The sequence below is a fragment of the Chiloscyllium punctatum genome, chromosome 9 (genome assembly GCF_047496795.1).
Source record: "Chiloscyllium punctatum isolate Juve2018m chromosome 9, sChiPun1.3, whole genome shotgun sequence".
Classification (NCBI taxonomy): domain Eukaryota; kingdom Metazoa; phylum Chordata; class Chondrichthyes; order Orectolobiformes; family Hemiscylliidae; genus Chiloscyllium; species Chiloscyllium punctatum.
In genome coordinates this window covers 60,112,939-60,132,402 of record NC_092747.1, presented here as the reverse complement: position 1 = coordinate 60,132,402, position 19,464 = coordinate 60,112,939, and the positions used below count along the sequence as shown (strand labels likewise).

The window sequence follows — 19,464 nt, the reverse complement described above, 5'->3', positions numbered from 1 at the left end:
CTGTTATTAGAATCTCCAACAAAGTACAGTAAATGGAAACATCATGAAACTCTGCTTTCTATTATCACAATTAACCCAAAGTATCTGTTCTCTTACTAAACACTTTATAATTAGTTCATGCAAGAATGCTGTGTAAATGTGTCCTTTTCAAACATTACAAACTATTATAGGAATGCAGCCACACATACTAAGAAGCCAACAGTTATAAATCCCAAAGGATGTGGAAGTGCCTTGACTTGCTAAACTAAAGGAACAAATTACAGATGAACACAATGGATCTATTTAGCCAAGAGTTGGCAGTCTGGATGTAGACTTACTCTGTAGGTAATAAATTTTCACATCCACCAAACATCAACAGCCGAAGGTTCAAGAGTCACAAAAAGAACCTTGTAGTAAAATAGGTTTTTGTTGGACAAATAATTCAAATTTCATTTCATTTGTTACAATAAATTGTTTATTTAGTTATCTTAAATGACACCATTTATACATTAAGTCTGACTGATCAAAACGCGATTTTCTTGTATGAGCACATAATTCATAGAACAGTGAATTTTACTAGTTAAAGATAAGGAGGATCAAATCTCTCCCTTAGATTTTTCTACAACGCTTATTAAGAAAATGTACACAAAGTTGCAGAAATATTAACTTTGAAATCATTTGAGTCCAGAAAGTTTCATTACTTCAGTATCTAATTTCATAGTTCAGTTTTAATATGTCAAAATAAACTTGTTGAACGAAAATCAACCAATACCAAATCATTCAAAACATATTTAGCGTGAACTATATAGTTTTCCTTTCATAAATTATTTTTACATGTAACATTAGTTATATTTTTCATAGTTAAAATAGATGGTAAATGTTGTGCTGACAGTACAGTAGTCACTTATAGGTCTCAGAAGGCACTTCTGAGAAGATTATGCAGGGTTGTTCTGTATAGCTAAAGACCTGAATAAGTCAATGGCCTTGTGCTTTCTGGCTGCCCAATATTCTCACACACATTCTCTTTATTTTACTTATGTTACGTCTAATGATAAACTTTCAATATTCACTCATGTTTACATATCCAGGAATTATACAGTCAAATCTCATGGATGATTTACTTACATAGTTCATGGCTATCAAATATGCCTGATATAACAGATTTGACATTTCTTAATTTTGAATAATGGTTATATCATGAACAGTGATTATTTTATTGTGGAGAAAGTGAGGACTGCAGATGCTGGAGATCAGAGCTGAAAATGTGTTGCTGGAAAAGCACAGCAGGTCAGGCAACATCCAAGGAACAGGAGAATCGACGTTTCGGGCATGAGCCCTTCTTCAGGAATGAGGAACGTGTGTCCAGCAGGCTAAGATAAATGGTAGGGAGGAGGGACTTGGGGGAGGGGCATTGGAAATGTGATAGGTAGAAGGAGGTCAAGGTGAGGGTGATAGGCCGGAGTGGGGGTGGGGGTGGAGAGGTCAGGAAGAAGATTGCAGGTTAGGAAGGCGGTGCTGAGTTTGAGGGATTTGACTGAAACAAGGTGGGGGGAGGGGTAATGAGGAAACTGGAGAAATCTGAGTTCATCCCTTGTGGTTGGAGGGTTCCTAGGCGGAAGATGAGGCGATCTTCCTCCAGCCGTCGTGTTGCTATGGTCTGGCGATGGAGGAGTCCAAGGACCTGAATGTCCTTGGTGGAGTGGGAGGGGGAGTTGAAGTGCCGTCGTATTGCTATGGTCTGGCGATGGAGGAGTCCAAGGACCTGCATGTGCTTGGTGGAGTGGGAGAGAGAGTTGAAGCTTTGAGCCACGGGGTGGTTGGGTTGGTCAGTCCGGGTGTCCCAGAGGTGTTCTCTGAAACGTTCCACCTACTTGCGGAATGTTTCAGAGAACACCTCTGGGACACCCGGACCAACCAACCCAAACACCCCCTGGCTCAACACTTCAACTCCCCCTCCCACTCCACCCAAGGACATGCAGGTCCTTGGACTCCTCCATCGCCAGACCATGGCAACACAACGGCTAGAGGCAGAGCGCCTCATCTTCCGCCTAGGAACCCTCCAACCACAAGGGATGAACTCAGATTTCTCCAGTTTCCTCATTTCCCCTCCCCCCACCTTGTCTCAGTCAAATCCCTCGAACTCAGCACCGCCTTTCTAACCTGCAATCTTCTTCCTGATCTCTCCGCCCCCACCCCACTCCGGCCTATCACCCTCACCTTGACCTCCTTCCACCTATCACATTTCCAACGCCCCTCCCCCAGGTCCCTCCTCCCTACCTTTGATCTTAGCCTGCTGGACACACGTTCCTCATTCCTGAAGAAGGGCTCATGCCCGAAACGTTGATTCTCCTGTTCCTTGGATGCTGCCTGACCTGCTGTGCTTTTCCAGCAACACATTTTCAGCTATTATTTTATTGTACCAAACAATTCAGTTGTTGAATGACCCTTATCCTGAAGCAACCTTAGTTGGCTATTCTTTCCAGCACCTCCTTCATCCAAATCCAGAGGAGTAAGAAAACACTAAGATTGACTTGTCAAGGCCACTCTTACTTTATTTCAACAGCCGGTGAAACCCATGTCTGTCTCTGTCACCTCCAGGTTTCACTCGCCCATCACCCAAACAGTTTCTTTCGTGCACATTGCAAATGGACACACAAATTGGGAACAAAAAAGCCCAGAATTCTACTTGGCGGTGATTATATAAATGTTTTGCATAAATCCAGGTTCGTAATGAAGGTAGCATATTTAATTGGTGCTGCAACCCAGAATATTAAAGCTGGGATGGTTTGTGATGGAATTGTGGCGTGAGGATAGCACATTTTGTTTCCTCATTTATGGAATTGCAGACAAGACCAGTATTTATTTAACATCCCTAATTGCTGTTTCGGAGATATTCAAACAGTGCAGTCTCTCTGCTGAATGTACCTCCAGAGTACCTTTTTAAGAATGCCCCTACACTCTTCATACTTTTCAAGGGTTTCAGTTACACGGTATATTTTTATTCTTGACTAGAATTTCAGTATCTTTATTCATCCATTGTTCACTAATCTTATCAGACTTGACTTTCACTCTAACAACAACATACTGTCTCTGAATTCTCATTGTCATACTTTTGAAGGCCTTCCACTTGTCAGCTGTCCCTTTACCTGCTAATAGTTTACTCCAGTCAACTTTTGAAAGTTCTTGTTTCATACCCTTAAAATTTACTCCAGTTAAGAGCTTTAACTTTGATGGAAGACCTATCCTTTTCTATAACTATTTTAAAAGTAATAGTATTATGAACACTCATCCCAAAGTCTTCCTGTACCAACAACTCAGTCACCTTATTTCCTGAGAGAAGGTCAAGTTTTGCTCCTTCTGTAGTAGGAATATTTACATATTGATAAAGAAACTTTTCTTGAACACACTAATAAATTCTTTACCATCCAAACTTTTAACACTATGACAGTCCCAGTCGATGCTTGGAAAAGTAAAATTCCCTATTATCACAACCCTATTGTTCTTTCGTATATTTGAAATCTGTCTACATATTTGCTTCTCAATTTCCCTCTGACTATTGGTGGGCCTATTTTCCAATCCCATCAAGGTGATCATCCCATTCTTATTTCTAATTTCACTCATAAATTTTCACTAAATCATTCCTCAGAAATATCTTCTCTAATTACAGTGATAATGCTTTTCTTAATCAAAAAAGGCCACTACCCCTTCTCTCTTGTCTCTCTTTTTATCTTCCTATAATATCTAAAACCCAGAACATTGAGTTGTCAGTCCTGTCCTTCCCTCAGCAAAGCTCCTATGATGTCCCAGTCCCATGTTCCCATACATGCCTTGAGTCCATCAGCCTTACCTGTAAAACCTCTTGCAATGGAATAAATGCAGTTTCATTCTTGGCTGCGACAATAACATGGTGTTCTGCTAGGTTAGGTACCTGTTCTGATTTATATGTTGGAAATTTGTGACATTTATTTTCTTCATGAACAAGAAAAATTGGAAGTAGTTAAATTGATAAGGTGAGTTGGGACTTTAATGAGTTACAAATACATGAAAGAGAGGCAGTTGCTGTTCAATGGCAAAATTCTAAAGATGTCATTTAGTGCTTGAGGGGAAAATTGGGCAAATTTTTCTTCATATTGCGAATCTGAGAGTGTAATGTTCCCAAGCTCTGAGTAGCATGATCGACAGCAAGAAAGTTGGGAAAACACTTTGAGAATGAAATAGATCAAACATCTGACATTGAGAAATAAATTTCCTATTTTTCCCCTTCAGGTTTTAACAGTGAGTTCTGAATCTTGCTTATGGGCAGTGACTATTTTTCCCATCCTGCTTCACAGGGATTGTTACTCACTACAGGTGGAGAAGCATGGAATTGTCAATGCTCAGAGCACCACGCTACCTCAAGGTACTGCCTGTGCCAATGACTTACTTGGCAAATACTCCATATGTGCAACAAATCTAATGGCCATGTCTGAAATTCAAAGCCGATCAGTCCTTAATGGAGTGAATGATATGATCATAGAATCACTATACTGTGGCAAGAGGCCATTCAGCCCATCGAGCCCACATTTGAAGAGCATCCTCCCCATAATCCCGCATTAACTATGGCTAATCTACCTAACCTACACATCCCTGGACACTATAGGCAATTAAGTTTAGCCAATCACCTAATATACATATACAGTCATAGAGTCATAGAGATGTACAGCATGGAAACAGGTCCTTCGATGCAACTCATCCATACTAACCAAATATCCCAACCTAATCTAGTCCCATTTGCCAGCACTTGGCCCACATCTCTTGAAACACTTCCTATTCATATACCCATCCTTTTAAATGTTGTAATTGTACTAGCCTCTACCACTTCCTCAGGAAGCTCATTCCAAACATGCACCACCCTCTGCATGAAAAGGTTGCCCCTTCAGTCCCTTTTAAATTTTTCCCCTCACCCTAAACCTCTAACCTCTAGTCCTGGACTTCCCCACCCCAAGGAAAAGACCTTGTCTATTTACCCTGTCCATGCCCCTCATGATGTTATAGACCTCTATAAGGTCACCCCTCAGCCTCCGACACTCTAGGGAAAACAGCTCCAGCCTATTCAGCCTCTCCCTATAGCTCAAGTCCTCCAAACCTGGCAGCATCGTTGTAAGTCTTTTCTGAACCTTTTCAGGTTTCACAACATCCTTCCGATAAGAAGGGAGACTAGAATTGCACACAATATTTCAAAAGTGGCCTAAACAATGTCCTGTACAGCCGCAACATGAACTCCCAACTCCTATACTCAATGCTTTGACCAATAAAGGAAAACATACCTTCTTCACTATGCCTTGTTCACTATGCTATCTACCTGTGACTCTACTTGCAAGAAGCTATGAACCTATGCTCCAAGGTCTCCTTGTTCAGCAACACTCGCCAGGTCCTTACCAGTAAGTGTATAAGTCTGCTCTGATTTGCCTTTCGAAAATTTGGAACCTCATATTTGCCTAAATTAAACTCCACCTGCCACTCCTCAGCCCATTGGCCCATCTGGACAAGATCCCATTGTACACTGTGGTAACCTTTTTCGCTGTCCACTACACCTCTAGTTTTGGTGTCATCTGCAAACTTACTAAATATACCTCCTATGTTCACATCCAAATCATTTATATAAATACAAAAAGTCGTGGACCCAGGACCAATCCTTGTGGCGCACCACTGGTCATAGTCTGAAAGGTAATCTCCACCACCACTCTGTCTTCTAACTTCAAGCCAGTTCTGTATCCAAATAACTAGTTCTCCCTGTACTCCATGAGATCTAACCTTGCTAGCCAGTCTACCACGAGGAACCTTGTCAAACGCCTTACTAAAGTCCACATAGATGACGTCCACCGCTCGCCCTCATCAATCCTCTTCGTTACTTCTTCAAAAGACTCAATCAACTTTGTGAGACATGATTTACCACACACAAAACCATGTTGACTATCCTTAATCAGTCCTTGCCTTTTCAAATACATGTAAATACTGTCTCTTAGGATTCCATCAAACAACTGCCCATTACCGATATGGGAGGAAACCGGAGCACCTGAAAGAAACCCATGCAGACAGGGGTGAGACTTTTGCAGATTTCACACAGACAGCCACCCAAGGCTGTATGGGTTTAGGAGGTCTTTAGCCAGTCATTGAGTACCACCACAGTCATTCAAGAGGCTCAGCTATTGCAGTGGGACCACAATCAGTCAGGTGCTTGTTCTGACCAGAGGCCAGGCATCACCAGACAAGGAATTTATTTATGCTCAGTCCTGCAGATCTAGTGTAACCATTCAAGGGATCAGAAGTACATCAGCCATCTGGGGGCTGGGCATCCTCAGTTGGGGCTGTCTGTCTGCTGTTATGTCTTAGGGCTTTGTGTATTAATGCTCAAGGGCTCATCAATGGATAGCCTGTGTAGTCCTGGAGAAAGTGGATACACAGGCTTGTGGAGAGAAATCAGAGCTGATGTTTTGAGTCCAGTGACCCTTCTACAGAAGCTGCCAGACCTGCTGGGTTTCTACAGCAATTTCCATTATTGTTTATTTCAGATCTCCTGCAACTACAATTCTTTGTTTTATTACCCCAGATCTGTGCTTCCACTTTCTCCAGGACTACACAGATTACCCATTGATGAGCTGAGTTGTAGCTCCATCCAAGACCAACAATGATTTCCCCAACCCCAACTCTTCATGTTATCTTTTGTGCTGCTGACCCTGTGTCCCTGATTACTTCTCAGCTTCTCGCTGTTTCCATTCAGCCCCTTTTTATAATGGTTAATGTTTCCAATTTACTCCCTAAAATCATGGCTTTGTGAACTGGCCGTTCACCCTCTTGTATTGAGCCTAGTAAAGCTGCGGTAATTGTATATTGTAAATCACCCACATAATCAGCTCCTAATCAAAATCCCACTCTTCAATCTGGAATTTTCCTCTTTCACCATCATCCTTCTCCCAGTGACCAGTCTATTAAACCCCAACGCCAAACTTGAGGAAATGAATACAGAAATTGCTGGAGAAACTCAGCAGATCTGGCAGGTTCTGTAGAAGGGTCAAAACGTCAACTCTAATTTCTCTCCACATTGTTGATCTCAGATGGAGCTGCAATTCAGTCATAAGGACATAAAGTTCAAGCCTAGCCACCTTTGCATCAAATACAACTAGTAAACAGATAAAATGGCTGCTACCGTCTGCACAGTGATAGGGTAAATTATTAATTTCTCTTCAGGAACCAAATCCAATGATTTGCATCTGAAGTTTGGCTAGTGGCAATTGTACAAATCCTGTATCTGTTGATTCTGTAATGCCACCCATCTGCCATCAAACTGGATTCTATTGAAAGGTCATTCTCTTATGAAATTATGGTCTCAAGCAATCATATTTTGCATCAATTGGTCCCTTGTCATGCCAGATATGCAAAGCTAAGTAGATGCAAACTTAAAAATGTTCAGACCTGACAATGGAAAACGACAATTTGGAGCTGCAGCTTTCCACATGATCTGTGGAGACAGAAAGAGAGTTAACATTTTGAGGCTGGTATGACTCTTCTTCAGCAAGAGTTCAGGGTGCATTTGACTATTAGGAAGAAGAATCATATTGGACTCAAAATATTAATTCGGTTTCTCTCTCCACAGATGCTGCCAGAGCTGCTGAGATTCTCCAGCATTCTCCGTGTTTGTTTTGATCCAATACATGATGTACTACAAATTCACCTTCTCTAAGCATAACAGGCTATGACACACCATAGATAGTCAGTAGTGTGTTGGATGGGTTGGGCACCTCTGGAGTGACCTGAGAGGTATCTTCTGGAGGTCTTGTATGTGGCTTCTCCTCCTTATGCATCCATGCTGGCAATACCTGTCTCACTGAGAGGAAGGGTAACCTGGAGTGAGACTGTGGTTTCTTATCCTCTTTTTGCCTTGCAATGGAGTGCAGGTCTGTGAGCATATTCTGCAAACACTGAATGTGTTAGACGCGGGTCTCTTTGGCAATAGCAATTCTGTGCATGCAGGAGTCAGCACAGAACTGATAACCTCTAACCTTTCTTCTAGCTTACTGCCTGCCTCTGACAAAGCTGTACACTGTTGCTAAGCCACTATGTTCATTTTAAAGTCTCAAATGGCCAACACCATGGGATTGTCAAATAAAAAGTGAAATAACCGTGGATTCTGTAATGGTCAACCCAAAACATTAACTCTGATTTATCTCCATAGATGTTGCCAGAGTTACTGAGCTTTTCCAGCAATTTCTGTTTTTGACCATGGAATTATCTTCTGGTTGGGTCTGAGCAGATTCCTGGTCTACATGGTGCTCTGAGTGTGAGAGACCTGATAAGTTTCTTCCTCGACCTGTTGTGAAGATGTGTCAGTGATGTGCTCACCCAAATTGTGCCCCCCATGTCTAATCTGGAAAGAGAACCCATCAATGTGGAAGTTTCTGAGCTGCTGGAGGATGTGGATGAAAGTCTTGCCTGTGCTTCTTCTGAGGATTGAGTGGCTTCCTCCTCAGAAATGGAGGTGGATCTCAACATGGACAGCATTGGACTCTGTTGTTTCAGGCTGTTCAGTCTCATGTGTGATAGGAGGGAAGTAGTTGTGAAAAGAAGGACAAAAATTTGTTCAAAATAAGAATGAGTGAGGACTGATGTTACTGAGAGGGGAATGCATCACAGCATGGCACAATATAATTTGAATGAAAAGGGAATTATTGTTATTTCATTGGGAGGAAGTAATACACTTTTAAGTATTGATCAAGTTTTTATACTGCCCTCTCTGTTGGGAGATAGAAATAAAGTATGCCACATTACAGCCACGAAACTCCGTGGGAGTTATTTCCAGTCTAAAACACCACATAAGGAATTACTGTGAAATAGTTTATTTGTTTTGTATGTATGGCAAATGTATAATTAGTCTTATAATTGAGTTTAATGTTTATGTAACTCAGATCTAGAGAGATAAAAATTAAAATGACTAAAGAAAGGCTCCAGAATCAAATCTGCCACACATTAACGAGAATAAGTAATAAAAATAGTAAGTAATAAAACAAAGGAGCTGAACAAAGTGCAGAGTGATATATTAGGAATTAAAACAGTGCAGGTGAGCTTGACTATTACTTTAATATAACTTAAATAATTCCAATAACATCATACAGAAATGCAAGTTTTGGTGGCGTGCCACAACAGCTGGGCTCATGAGTCTGTGGCAAATATATTGTTTTCATTGGATGAATGTGTCGCTGGTCAGGCCTGCATTTATTGCCCATCCCTATTTGCCCAGAGGGCAGTTAAGAGTCAACCATATTGCTGTGAGTCTGAAGTCACATGTAGACCAGACCAAAGAATGATGGCAGTTTCTGTCTCTAAAGGACATTACATGTGGTTTATGACTATTGATAATTGCTCCATGGTCATCATTAGACTCTTAATTCCAGATTTTTGTTGAATTCAAATTCCACTATCTGCTGTGCTAGGATTTGAGCCTCAGTCCCGAGAGCATTACCTGGGTCTCTAGATTAACAGTTTTGTAATAATACCACTAGGTTATTGCCTCTCCAGTTGTGATTCAAAATAATCATATCTGCATTTACTCTCTGTGTTTTAAGGAACTTCAGTTCAGAGTTATTAATTTGGGGCATATGTCTGGGCATCAGGAAAGAGTTACCCAGATATCTTGTTCCAGGAAGCAGTTGCCCACTTGCACTGAGTAGTGGTGCAGGTCTGGTTCACAGTCAAGGAGAAGGGCAAAATGCAATGGGTACTATGGTACTGAATTTCATGGTGACTGGCTGCTGTTAGTTTAAGGTCACTGGGAACCTGTTTAAATATATGAGTTAGTACAGAGATGTAAGTATTATTGATCAGAATAGTCAGTCTTAGAACCAAAGGGTCTTTGCGTTGTGCTGTATTTTCACCATTGCTTGGTTTACGCATGGATCTACATTCTCTCATTAATAGCCATGCTGTGGTTTGGGAAATGTTGGCACTAGGGAAGGTGAGTAATTTATTATCCTCTTTTGCCTGCTATAGCCTGCATTGCAGATGAGTTTAATTTGTACATTTTCCTCATTTATTCAGCAGGCTTGTTGTACAATTTTGGTCAGCTTCTGACTTTTTTTTGCACTTTATTACTTCACTGTCATTACACTTTTGGATTGCACCATGTTATTCTTACAATAAGTAAAACATTGATTGCAATTTATATGATTCGGTTTTTTTAAGAAAAGGCAAAAGTCTGAAGTAAAAAGATAGGAGAGAGTAGATTTTATTATATGTATCTTTTCCACTAAGCCACCCATAAATATTCCCTTGGAGAGCTCCCTAAATCCTAGGGTCAGAATACATACATAATATGGATGTGCATCATGTTACTGGATCGTCTACCTCCATGGAATAGGGTGCGAGGATATTTCACTGTAACATGGGGAGGTATCTCCTTAACTGATACTGACTCCCACTAAAAGAATGAAGTTCTGGCATGAAAATGAAAGCACTGGAAGTAGAATTGGCAAAATTCATGATTACTTAGATCATCCCATAAAATGCAACTCTGGTGCTGAAATCCATATAAAGGGGAGCAATGTGGGGACACAAGAAGTGCCTGTTCCCACTTGTAGCAGGATCTTAAAACAGTAAAAATAAGTAACTGAGAGCTGTGGTTACAAAATCCTGCCTCAAATTCCCTATCTGCCAGCCCAGATATTCTATTCCTTTTGCTTTTTGATACTGAGTAGCGTAAATACCATTGCAAAGAACTGTTCTTATTTTATGTGATGTTGTCTTGCGTCTGAAGTGTTCATACAATATGTTATATTTAAGTTGATTTCTTGCAGCATTAGTCATGGTGAAAAAGTATATATATATGGTTTTATAATGACAAGGAAGTTATACCGCATAATGTATACAACTTGTTACTGTATAATTAAGTTTTGTTTTTATGGCTTGTTACATCAATAGGACTCCCTGAAGGATAAACTCATTTTTATTCTTGGATGGTCAATCTTACCTGTCCACTTTCTTCATTACTATTGATTTTAAGATTGTTTTGTAACATTCTGTGGATAGAGAATAAATAGAAAATCATAAACTCAAAATACAATTTTATGAGCACAATTTTATTCACTTGCAAGAGACTAAATGACAACAGAATGTCAAAAGTATTTTAAGAAATGTATAGCATAAAACTTTCTTAATATACTATCCATTGTCAATTTGGAGTATGATAATTGCCAGAACATAATAAAGGAACATTCAGACAAAGAATACACAGTGGAATTCCCTTATAGTGTTGTTCAATACACCACATCATCACTTATAGTGCAAGGTCTCATGACTCCCAAAAGAGTTAAGTCTTCATATAAATCTTCCCTTTGCTAGTTAAAGGTTAAGAGGTTTAGGAGAAAATTAGGAGGTTTCTATTAACAAAGTCCAGCTATAATGTGATTTCACAGTTTCAATTCCAACATCTGCAATTTGATGAATTTTCACTTTAAAAATTCTGTTTATGATGTTTCCCATTATTTGTCATTGCCTCCAGGATTAATGGAATTTTAGACATGAGAATATTACTTTAATATGTGTACTTTTTGCAAGTCTTTCAAGTTTTTTATGAAAAATGGTTAAACATTTGAAGCTAGTACATAAATTTCATGAATATATCAGCTTAACTGATCTTTTGCAGATCTTGATTGCATGTCAACACCTTGCTTATACCATTTACTCTTAAAAGAAACATTAAACACTTTACTAGCCAACATGGCTGTTTGTGTTGTGATTTAAATAATATGATAAAATCATAAGAGAGGAATAAGAGGATGATCAGAGGAGGGTCGCGCTGATCAGGGATAATGGGGAGAACTTGTGCGTGGAGTCTGAAGAGGTAGGGGAGACCATAAATGAGTGTTTTACTTCAGTATTCACTAATGAGAGGGACCTTGTTGATAGTGAGAACACCGTGGACCAGGTTAATAGGCTTGAACAGATGGAAATTAAGGAAGTGGATGTGCTGGAAATTCTGGGAAGACTCAAGATAGATAAGTCCCCAGGGCTGGATCAGATATATTCAAGGTTACAATGGGAAGAGAGGAATGAGACTGCTGCTCCTCTGGCGATGATTTCTGCACTCTCACTCTCCATGGTAGTGGTACCAGATAATTCAAGGGAGGCGAATATTGTTCCTCTGTTCAAGAAAGGTAATAGGGAAATCCCTGGGAATTACAGACCAGCCAGTCTTATGTCTGTGGTAAGCAAGGTACTGGAAAGGATTCTAAAGTGGGATTTATGGCTATTTGGAAAAACATTGTTTGATTAAAGATAGTCAGCATGGCTTTGAAAGGGGCAGGTCATGCCTCACAAGCCTTATAGAGTTCTTTGAGGGTGTGATGAGACAAGTTGACGAAGGCTGAGCAGTGGATGTGGTATATATGGATTTCAGCAAGGCATTTGATAAGGTTCCCCACTGTAGGCTCATTCAGAAAGTTTGGAGGTATGGGATACAGGGAAATTTGGCCGTCTGGATACAGGATTGGCTGGCTGAAAGAAGATAGGACGTTGTAGTCGATGGAAATTATTCTGCCTGGAGGTCGGTGACCAGTGGTGTCCCACAGGGATGTGTTCTTGGGCTTCTAAATGCTGAACTGTATTAGAGTTACATGGTGGCTCAGTGGTTAGCACTGCTGCCTCACAGTACCAGGGATCTGTGTTCGATTCCAGCCTCTGGTGATTGTCTGTGTGGAGTTTGCACATTCTCCTCATGTCAGCGTGGGTTTCCTCCCACAGTCCAAAAGATGTGCAGGTCAGGTGAATTGACTATGTTAAATTGCCCAGAGTGTTAGGTGCATTAGTCAGAGGTAAATATAGGGTAGGGGAATGAGTCTGGGTCGGTTACTTTTCGGAGGTTCGGTGTGGACTTGTTGAGCTGAAGGGCCTGTTTTCATACTGTTTGTAATTTAATCTAATCTTAATCCTTTGCCATTACAAATCAATAAAACTGAACTGTTGTGTCCCACTGTCAATGTATTCTAAGAAATATAGGGCTGTATTTTACCAAAAATCAGCAAAGTGCCAACTTCAGAGAGTTTCATGGAGAGTTTCTGCTGAGTGAGTCCTCATGTAGTTCTCCACTGCTCATCTCATTAAGAATGCAGCATGTCTGTATGGCGCTGTTTTCTCAGTCAACAATGGCAGGACCTCACAGTGTTCGTGTTGTGGGTGACATATTTAAACCCAGCTGTGTACTATGTCAATTGCTGGTCTGAAGTATGCTGTCCACGGTCTGGAGAAATGCCATGCCACAAGAAGGTTAATGATCTCCTGTACGCTGAAAGGGTTAGAGCCACCATCTCCTCTCTGCTACCTCACATCCACTCTAACTCTGTCACTGCACCCATCCTCCACAAAGGCTCATGGTCTATCACTCTCATGGTCTATCGCAATGCTGCATGAAGCATCTTCTCTCAATGGCTCTCACCCAGCCCATTCCCTCAATATACTAAAAGTTACTGCCCTTTGTACTTGCTACTCAGTTGGAACACCACATCATCTTTCCTGACTGAGGAAGGACTAGGAGGCTGACTAACATAGTCCTCTTTGACAGTTCATTGCAAAGAGGATGAACAAGCTGCCTGGCTATCTGTCTGCACTAAAAAGCAAGGCAAGCAGAGATACTCTGAGCAATCAAGTAAGCGCAGAGTGGATGAATGCTAACACAGCAAGATAAGAGCCCAGAGATATACCCTGTACTGATGCATGAGATGGGTGTGTGACCTTGTATGCAAAGTGGCTTGGCAGGAGCATTGCAAGGTAAGGTGTTAATGAGCTCCAAAGTGCAGTATTGAAATGCTGAACTGTATTAGTCCCAAATAGGTCATGGTGATATGGTGAGGCTGGTACTTTGCCAATGCCAACCTCCATGCTCACAGTTGAGCATCTCAAAGGTGAGCCGAGAGAGGCCTGTTTGCATGCCTTTATGTGCCATTCATGTCCAGTCTCACCTCATTGATATGCATTTCCTATTCTACCATGTGCCAGAGAGAAAACTAAATGGCACAATTCCAAAGTGAAGGTCAAAGCAGGTACCAAGTAACTGCAGTACACCAATTGCTGCTCTGGGCCATATCTTGGACAGCAGGCACCAACATTGTAGGGCACACACCATAGGCTACCACGCCCCATGTCAATGGAGATTGGTATCAGAAATGTACTAACTTCACTGAAGCAATGTGGCATATCTCCTATTCCTTTTACAATATAGATCTTCACTTCAATACTGCATTTTGAAGTGCACTGTCACCTTGGGTGGCACGGTGGCACAGTGGTTAGCACTGCTGCCTCACAGCTCCAGAGACCCGGGTTCAATTCCCGCCTCAGGCGACTGTCTGTGTGGAGTTTGCACATTCTCCCCGTGTCTGCGTGGGTTTCCTCTGGGTGCTCCGGTTTCCTCCCACAGTCCAAAAATGTGCAGGTTAGGTGAATTGGCCATGCTAAATTGCCCATAGTGTTAGGTGCAAAGTAAATGTAGGGGAATGGGTCTGGGTGGGTGCGCTTCGGCGGGTCGGTGTGGACTTGTTGGGCCGAAGGGCCTGTTTCCACGCTGTAAGTAATCTAATCTAATCTTTCACTCTAACATTGCTGCCATTGTGCACAGGGACAGGCTCCCAAATCATGCATCAGAATTAAGATCAGTTAGCCACAATTGTAATCCAGCTCAGGAGTCTTTGCCTCTATAATCTATGGAGTGGACCATTGTCAGTCCTGCTCAGGTTTATAAATTCATGAGGGGCATGGATAGGGTAAATAGATAAGGTCTTTTCCCTGAGTTGGGGGAGTCCAGAACTAGAGGGCTTAAGTTTAGGGTCAGAGGAGAAAAGATTTAAAAGACGTTTGTGTGATTTGAGACTCTTTAAAGAGCAGTTGCAGTTAACCAACAGCCACACAGTACAGGTAAAATATAAAATACTGTAAGTGCAGTTTACAGATTAACCCATTATGTCAACTAAACGTTCTGGTCCCAAGCACTCTTGACCACATCATTCAACATTACGAATCAATTGTACTAATGGCTGTGAGGCACAACAGCATTTTTGGGATCCGGAAAGATTCAACCTCGTTGCCAAAGTAGCAATCACCTTCCAAGATTCTATGGCCTGCATAAGGTGCAGAAGCTGCTCACTTTTTGTCATTCACTTTTTATCTGGTTCTGCAGTTTGAGTATTTTTCTACATTAAAGGCATAATATAAATGCAAATTGTTTAACGTATCAAACTGAATGATTTAGATCTTGTTGTTCCTTAATATATTAGTTACAGATCCACCCATGATGAGTCAAAAGGTCAAAATTTGAAACATGAAGTGAACTTCTTTAAGGCAGGTTGTGGAGTGAGGCAGAATTTCCATCTAAGTGATTCTCACATCAGGGGTATTTGCATAACATGAGTAGGCTCCTGTGCAATTTACAGCACTGAGGAGAAACTCACCTTAACATTAGTCGTACAGTTCTTGGACCAAGGGGATTTAGAATAGGGATCAATCCTGTCTTTAATTCATATTGGCCTATTAACATAAACATATTGCCTAGAAATTGGTTAAAGTCAAAATTATCCATACATGTACACATTGGGAATAAGTGAATTGTTCACTAACCCTGAAATGAATCACTTCGATCTATTTTCTATTCAAAGCAACACCTTAATAGCCTAACCTTTTGTTCCCTATCATTTCGGGGAGAAAGTGAGGACTGCAGATGCTGGAGATCAGAGCTGAAAATGTGTTGCTGGAAAAGCGCAGCAGATCAGGCAGCATCCAAGGAGCAGGAGAATCGATGTTTCGGGCATGAGCCCTTCTTCAGGAATGGCTCATGAAGAAGGGCTCATGCCAGAAACATCGATTCTCCTGCTCCTTGGATGCTGCCTGACCTGCTGCGCTTTCCCTATCATTTCCCAAATATCAAATCCAAGCTATATTTCCCCATAGGCCATATGACCGAATTTTTCAGACGAGTTTCTTGTGGGCCACCATACTTAACAATGTTCTAACAATTCTTTATGCAAACCTTGAATGTTCTAACAATCCAGAGGTATCCTTACCTGTCTGGCCTACGTGAGATTCCAGACCCACAGCCAGGTCCTCATCTCTGCTGGGGTTCCATAGCACTCTGTCCAACCAGCTTCAGTTGTAAGGTCGGAAATGGAGATGCTCACTGTTATGATAGCTCTGCACAATGTATAGCAGCATTTGCAACTCCTCAGATACTGAAGTAGCCCATGTAGAAATGCAGAAAGACCTGGACAATACCCATATATGGGTTGACAAGTGGCAAGTAAAAGTTGTGCCACATAAGTATCAATAACCTCTTCTAACAAGACAAAGCCTAATTATTACTCTTTGACATTGAATGGCATTACCATTACTGAACAGATCTTTTTGAGGTTTACCATTAAACAGAAACTGTACTGAACTAGCCAGATAAAGATGTGGCTTCAAGGCCAGATTGAAGGCTAGGAATCCTGTAGCAATTAACTAACATCCTGACTCTCCAAAGCCTAATCACCGTTTACAAGGCACAAGTCAAGAGATGTGTGCAGCTTTAACAGCACTCAAGGAGCTTGACATCATCCAGAACAAAACAGCCCACTTAAATGGACAACAATGATAAATATTTATTCCCACCCTCATTGACACTCAACACCAGCAGTGTGTGTACCATGTGCAAGAAGCAACACAGAAATTTACCAAGGCTCCTTAGACAACATCCTCCAAACACACGAGCACTATCACCTAGAAAAACAAGGGGAAAAGATACATGAGAAAATACCACCTGCAAGTTCACCTCCAAGCCACTCATCATCCAGACTTGGAAATATATTTTCGGTAAATTCTTCATAGGAACTACCCATGCCAGGTTAATTGTTAATTTGCAACTTGGTTGGTCTGCTAGGATCTTAAGGGTCTGATCCATCATAATCAGATTTCTTTTACATTTTCCTTATTAAAGAATGTTCTGTACATTATCACAATGTTTATATTTTTACACATTGTTTCACTCATAATTAACAAATACCACCCTTTCTACATTGTAAGTTAGGAATTTATCTATTACCCAAGTCTGGTTTCTATCCTTTCTCATTTTCTCGCCCACTATCACTTTTTCCCTTTGTTATATTATTGTAGATTGACTAAGTCAAGTTGTCATGTCTTTGAAGTACAGAATGAAAATGTTTTCTCCTTTATCACATACCTTCAATTGCATTGCTTCAGCCTTGTTACTAAAAGACTCACTATGGTCATGATGGTGTCCTTCTACTCTTTTTACATATATCACATTTATTACCAATCTCTTCTATCAGCTTGGTGCACTCATTGCCCCTTCCACTTCATCCTTTAATGGGACTTTTAACCAGCAATCCTTTCAATACAATATAACCCTATTTTCTTTTAATTTCCTATGTCTTGATGCCAATGACACCAACTTAATATTTTGATTTGAGTGATTATGTCATATTAAATGAATACAATCAGGATTGTGTAAACTGTAGATTCAGTGGCTTCCCAAAAATCAATTGCCTTGTCGTATTTTACTTCCACTTTGAGCCATTTTCATAGACAATCTACTCAACAATATATGCATTTCACTTGACACTACTTCAGTCCCGATATAGTGGTGCAACCTATTTAAGCGACAGAGAACTTCCTTTAGTGATTGCAGCTTGTTTTATTGTTAAACCTAAAGCGCACAGAACTCTTAAATTCCTTAACTTTGATCTGTATCTTTGCATAATTGAGGACCATACACTCTGTATTCCTGGGGATGATTCTTCTGTTATAATTTTCTATTGCCTATTTTAATTGTCAAATGTATGTCTATACTCACTCCTTTTTAGCCATGTTTCTTCTTTTGTTTTTATGCTTTCAACCTGTGCCTGGTCAGTCTTGCATTTCCACTACCATCAAATTCTCCATCTTTGTGTTACGGCTGAATGGAGTCATAGAGATCTACAGCATGGAAAAAGGCCCTTCAATCCTTTGCAAAAACAGCCACCTAATTTCCAGAGCTTCGCTCATGGCCTTGTAAGCCTTGGCATTGCAAGTGCACATCTAAATACTTCTCAAGTGATATGAAGTTTTCTGCCTCCACCAGCCTTACAGGCAGTGAGTTCTGAATTCCTACCACTCTCTGGATGAAAAAGCTTTTCCTCACATCTCCTCTAAACCTCCTTCCTTATCTTAAAATGTCCAGTTGAGGTCATCTTTCTTATGAATTTTGTCCATAAAGTTTAATAACATTGCTGAAACTTCTTCAGTGTCCAGTTATTGAATCTTTAGCTGGTTGAGAATACTTCACACCTGATCTTGCTTTTAGTAGGAAGCAACCAAGCCAAGGCTTACATTATTTTTTTCATAATAAAGGCTTAACCTATATCTGCAGTTCCACTTCATTTTCCCATTGTTCAAAAGGTTTAGGTGCACAAACTGTCAGTGGGAAGTCATACTCCAAATCTTTGCAGCCATTCTTCTAAATAGTAACTCCAGTTGCAAGCTTCTGTCTCTTTGATTCCACCTTTTGACAACTATCCTCTGTTGTCAATGTCAATTTGGATCCAAGCCAGTTGGTGAGTCAGAAACCAAGGTGCCTTTCTTTGTGGATCATGTTTTATCAACTAATTTGTCTTACATCTCCTTCCACACAACAGTTCTACTTTTTTCCTCTTTTCCTTTCTGTTTTTCTGTTTCATCATATCCAGAAGTCCTCTTACACACAACTGAACATTTTCTCCCCTTACCAAATCAGCCATGGTTTTTTTTTCCATCCATTGATGACCATCAGTAAAACACCAATGTTTTACAATCAACTAACTTACATGTTGTTTCCTCTTTATATCTACACAATCAGTTAGTTAACCTATTAACTCCAATCACCTGCTTAACTACTTGCTACATTAACAAGGAGTCCGTCAGGTCTTTGGTCCAAAAATTATCACTTCATCCATGATAAGGTCAGCAATGGGATTACTTATCATTGAGATACACCTTTTCAAACAAGACTTACATTTATATATTATCCTTTGCAATTACCAGACACACCAATGCAGTACTTTTGAAGTGCAGTTACAGTTGCAGTATTGGAAACACAGTAGCTAGTTTGTGCCCACCAAATTCCAACAAATGACAATTGATAACAGCTGAATAGCCTGCTTTATGGAGTGTTGATTGAGCAATAACTATTGGTCAGGGCATTGATGATACAAAAGCAAAATGCTGAAAATCTGAAATTAAAACAGAAAATTATGGAAATAGTGGCTGGCAGGACTTTCTTGCTCAGGGTCTAAAACCCAGTCAATGGCTGAATGGCGAGTAATTTGTTGCCAATAGATCCAATGGGTTTCAGATTCTAACAAGACATGCTTTCCCTCTGCTCATCTCTTTCATTTTGGATATAGTCTGAAAGTGGAAAGATTCCACCTGTAAGTTTAATTCCTTACAAACATGGAGGAGCAG

General features: G+C 40.6%; 1 protein-coding gene across 6 annotated transcripts in view; it reads right to left on the bottom strand.

Annotated features, from left to right (window-relative positions):
* The window catches only part of aff3 (AF4/FMR2 family, member 3), a 152,704-nt gene that overhangs the window by 76,694 nt on the left and 56,546 nt on the right, over positions 1-19,464 (bottom strand). For 4 of the 6 annotated variants that reach the window (XM_072577637.1, XM_072577636.1, XM_072577639.1 and 1 more), the window contains one exon: positions 10,979-11,027. In XM_072577637.1, the coding sequence (XP_072433738.1) occupies positions 10,979-11,027 (49 nt within the window). Of the gene's footprint in view, positions 1-7,431; positions 7,478-10,978; positions 11,028-16,055; positions 16,253-16,701; positions 16,747-19,464 lie in introns of all 6 variants that reach the window. The other 2 variants (XM_072577641.1, XM_072577640.1) reach the window with 2 other exon arrangements.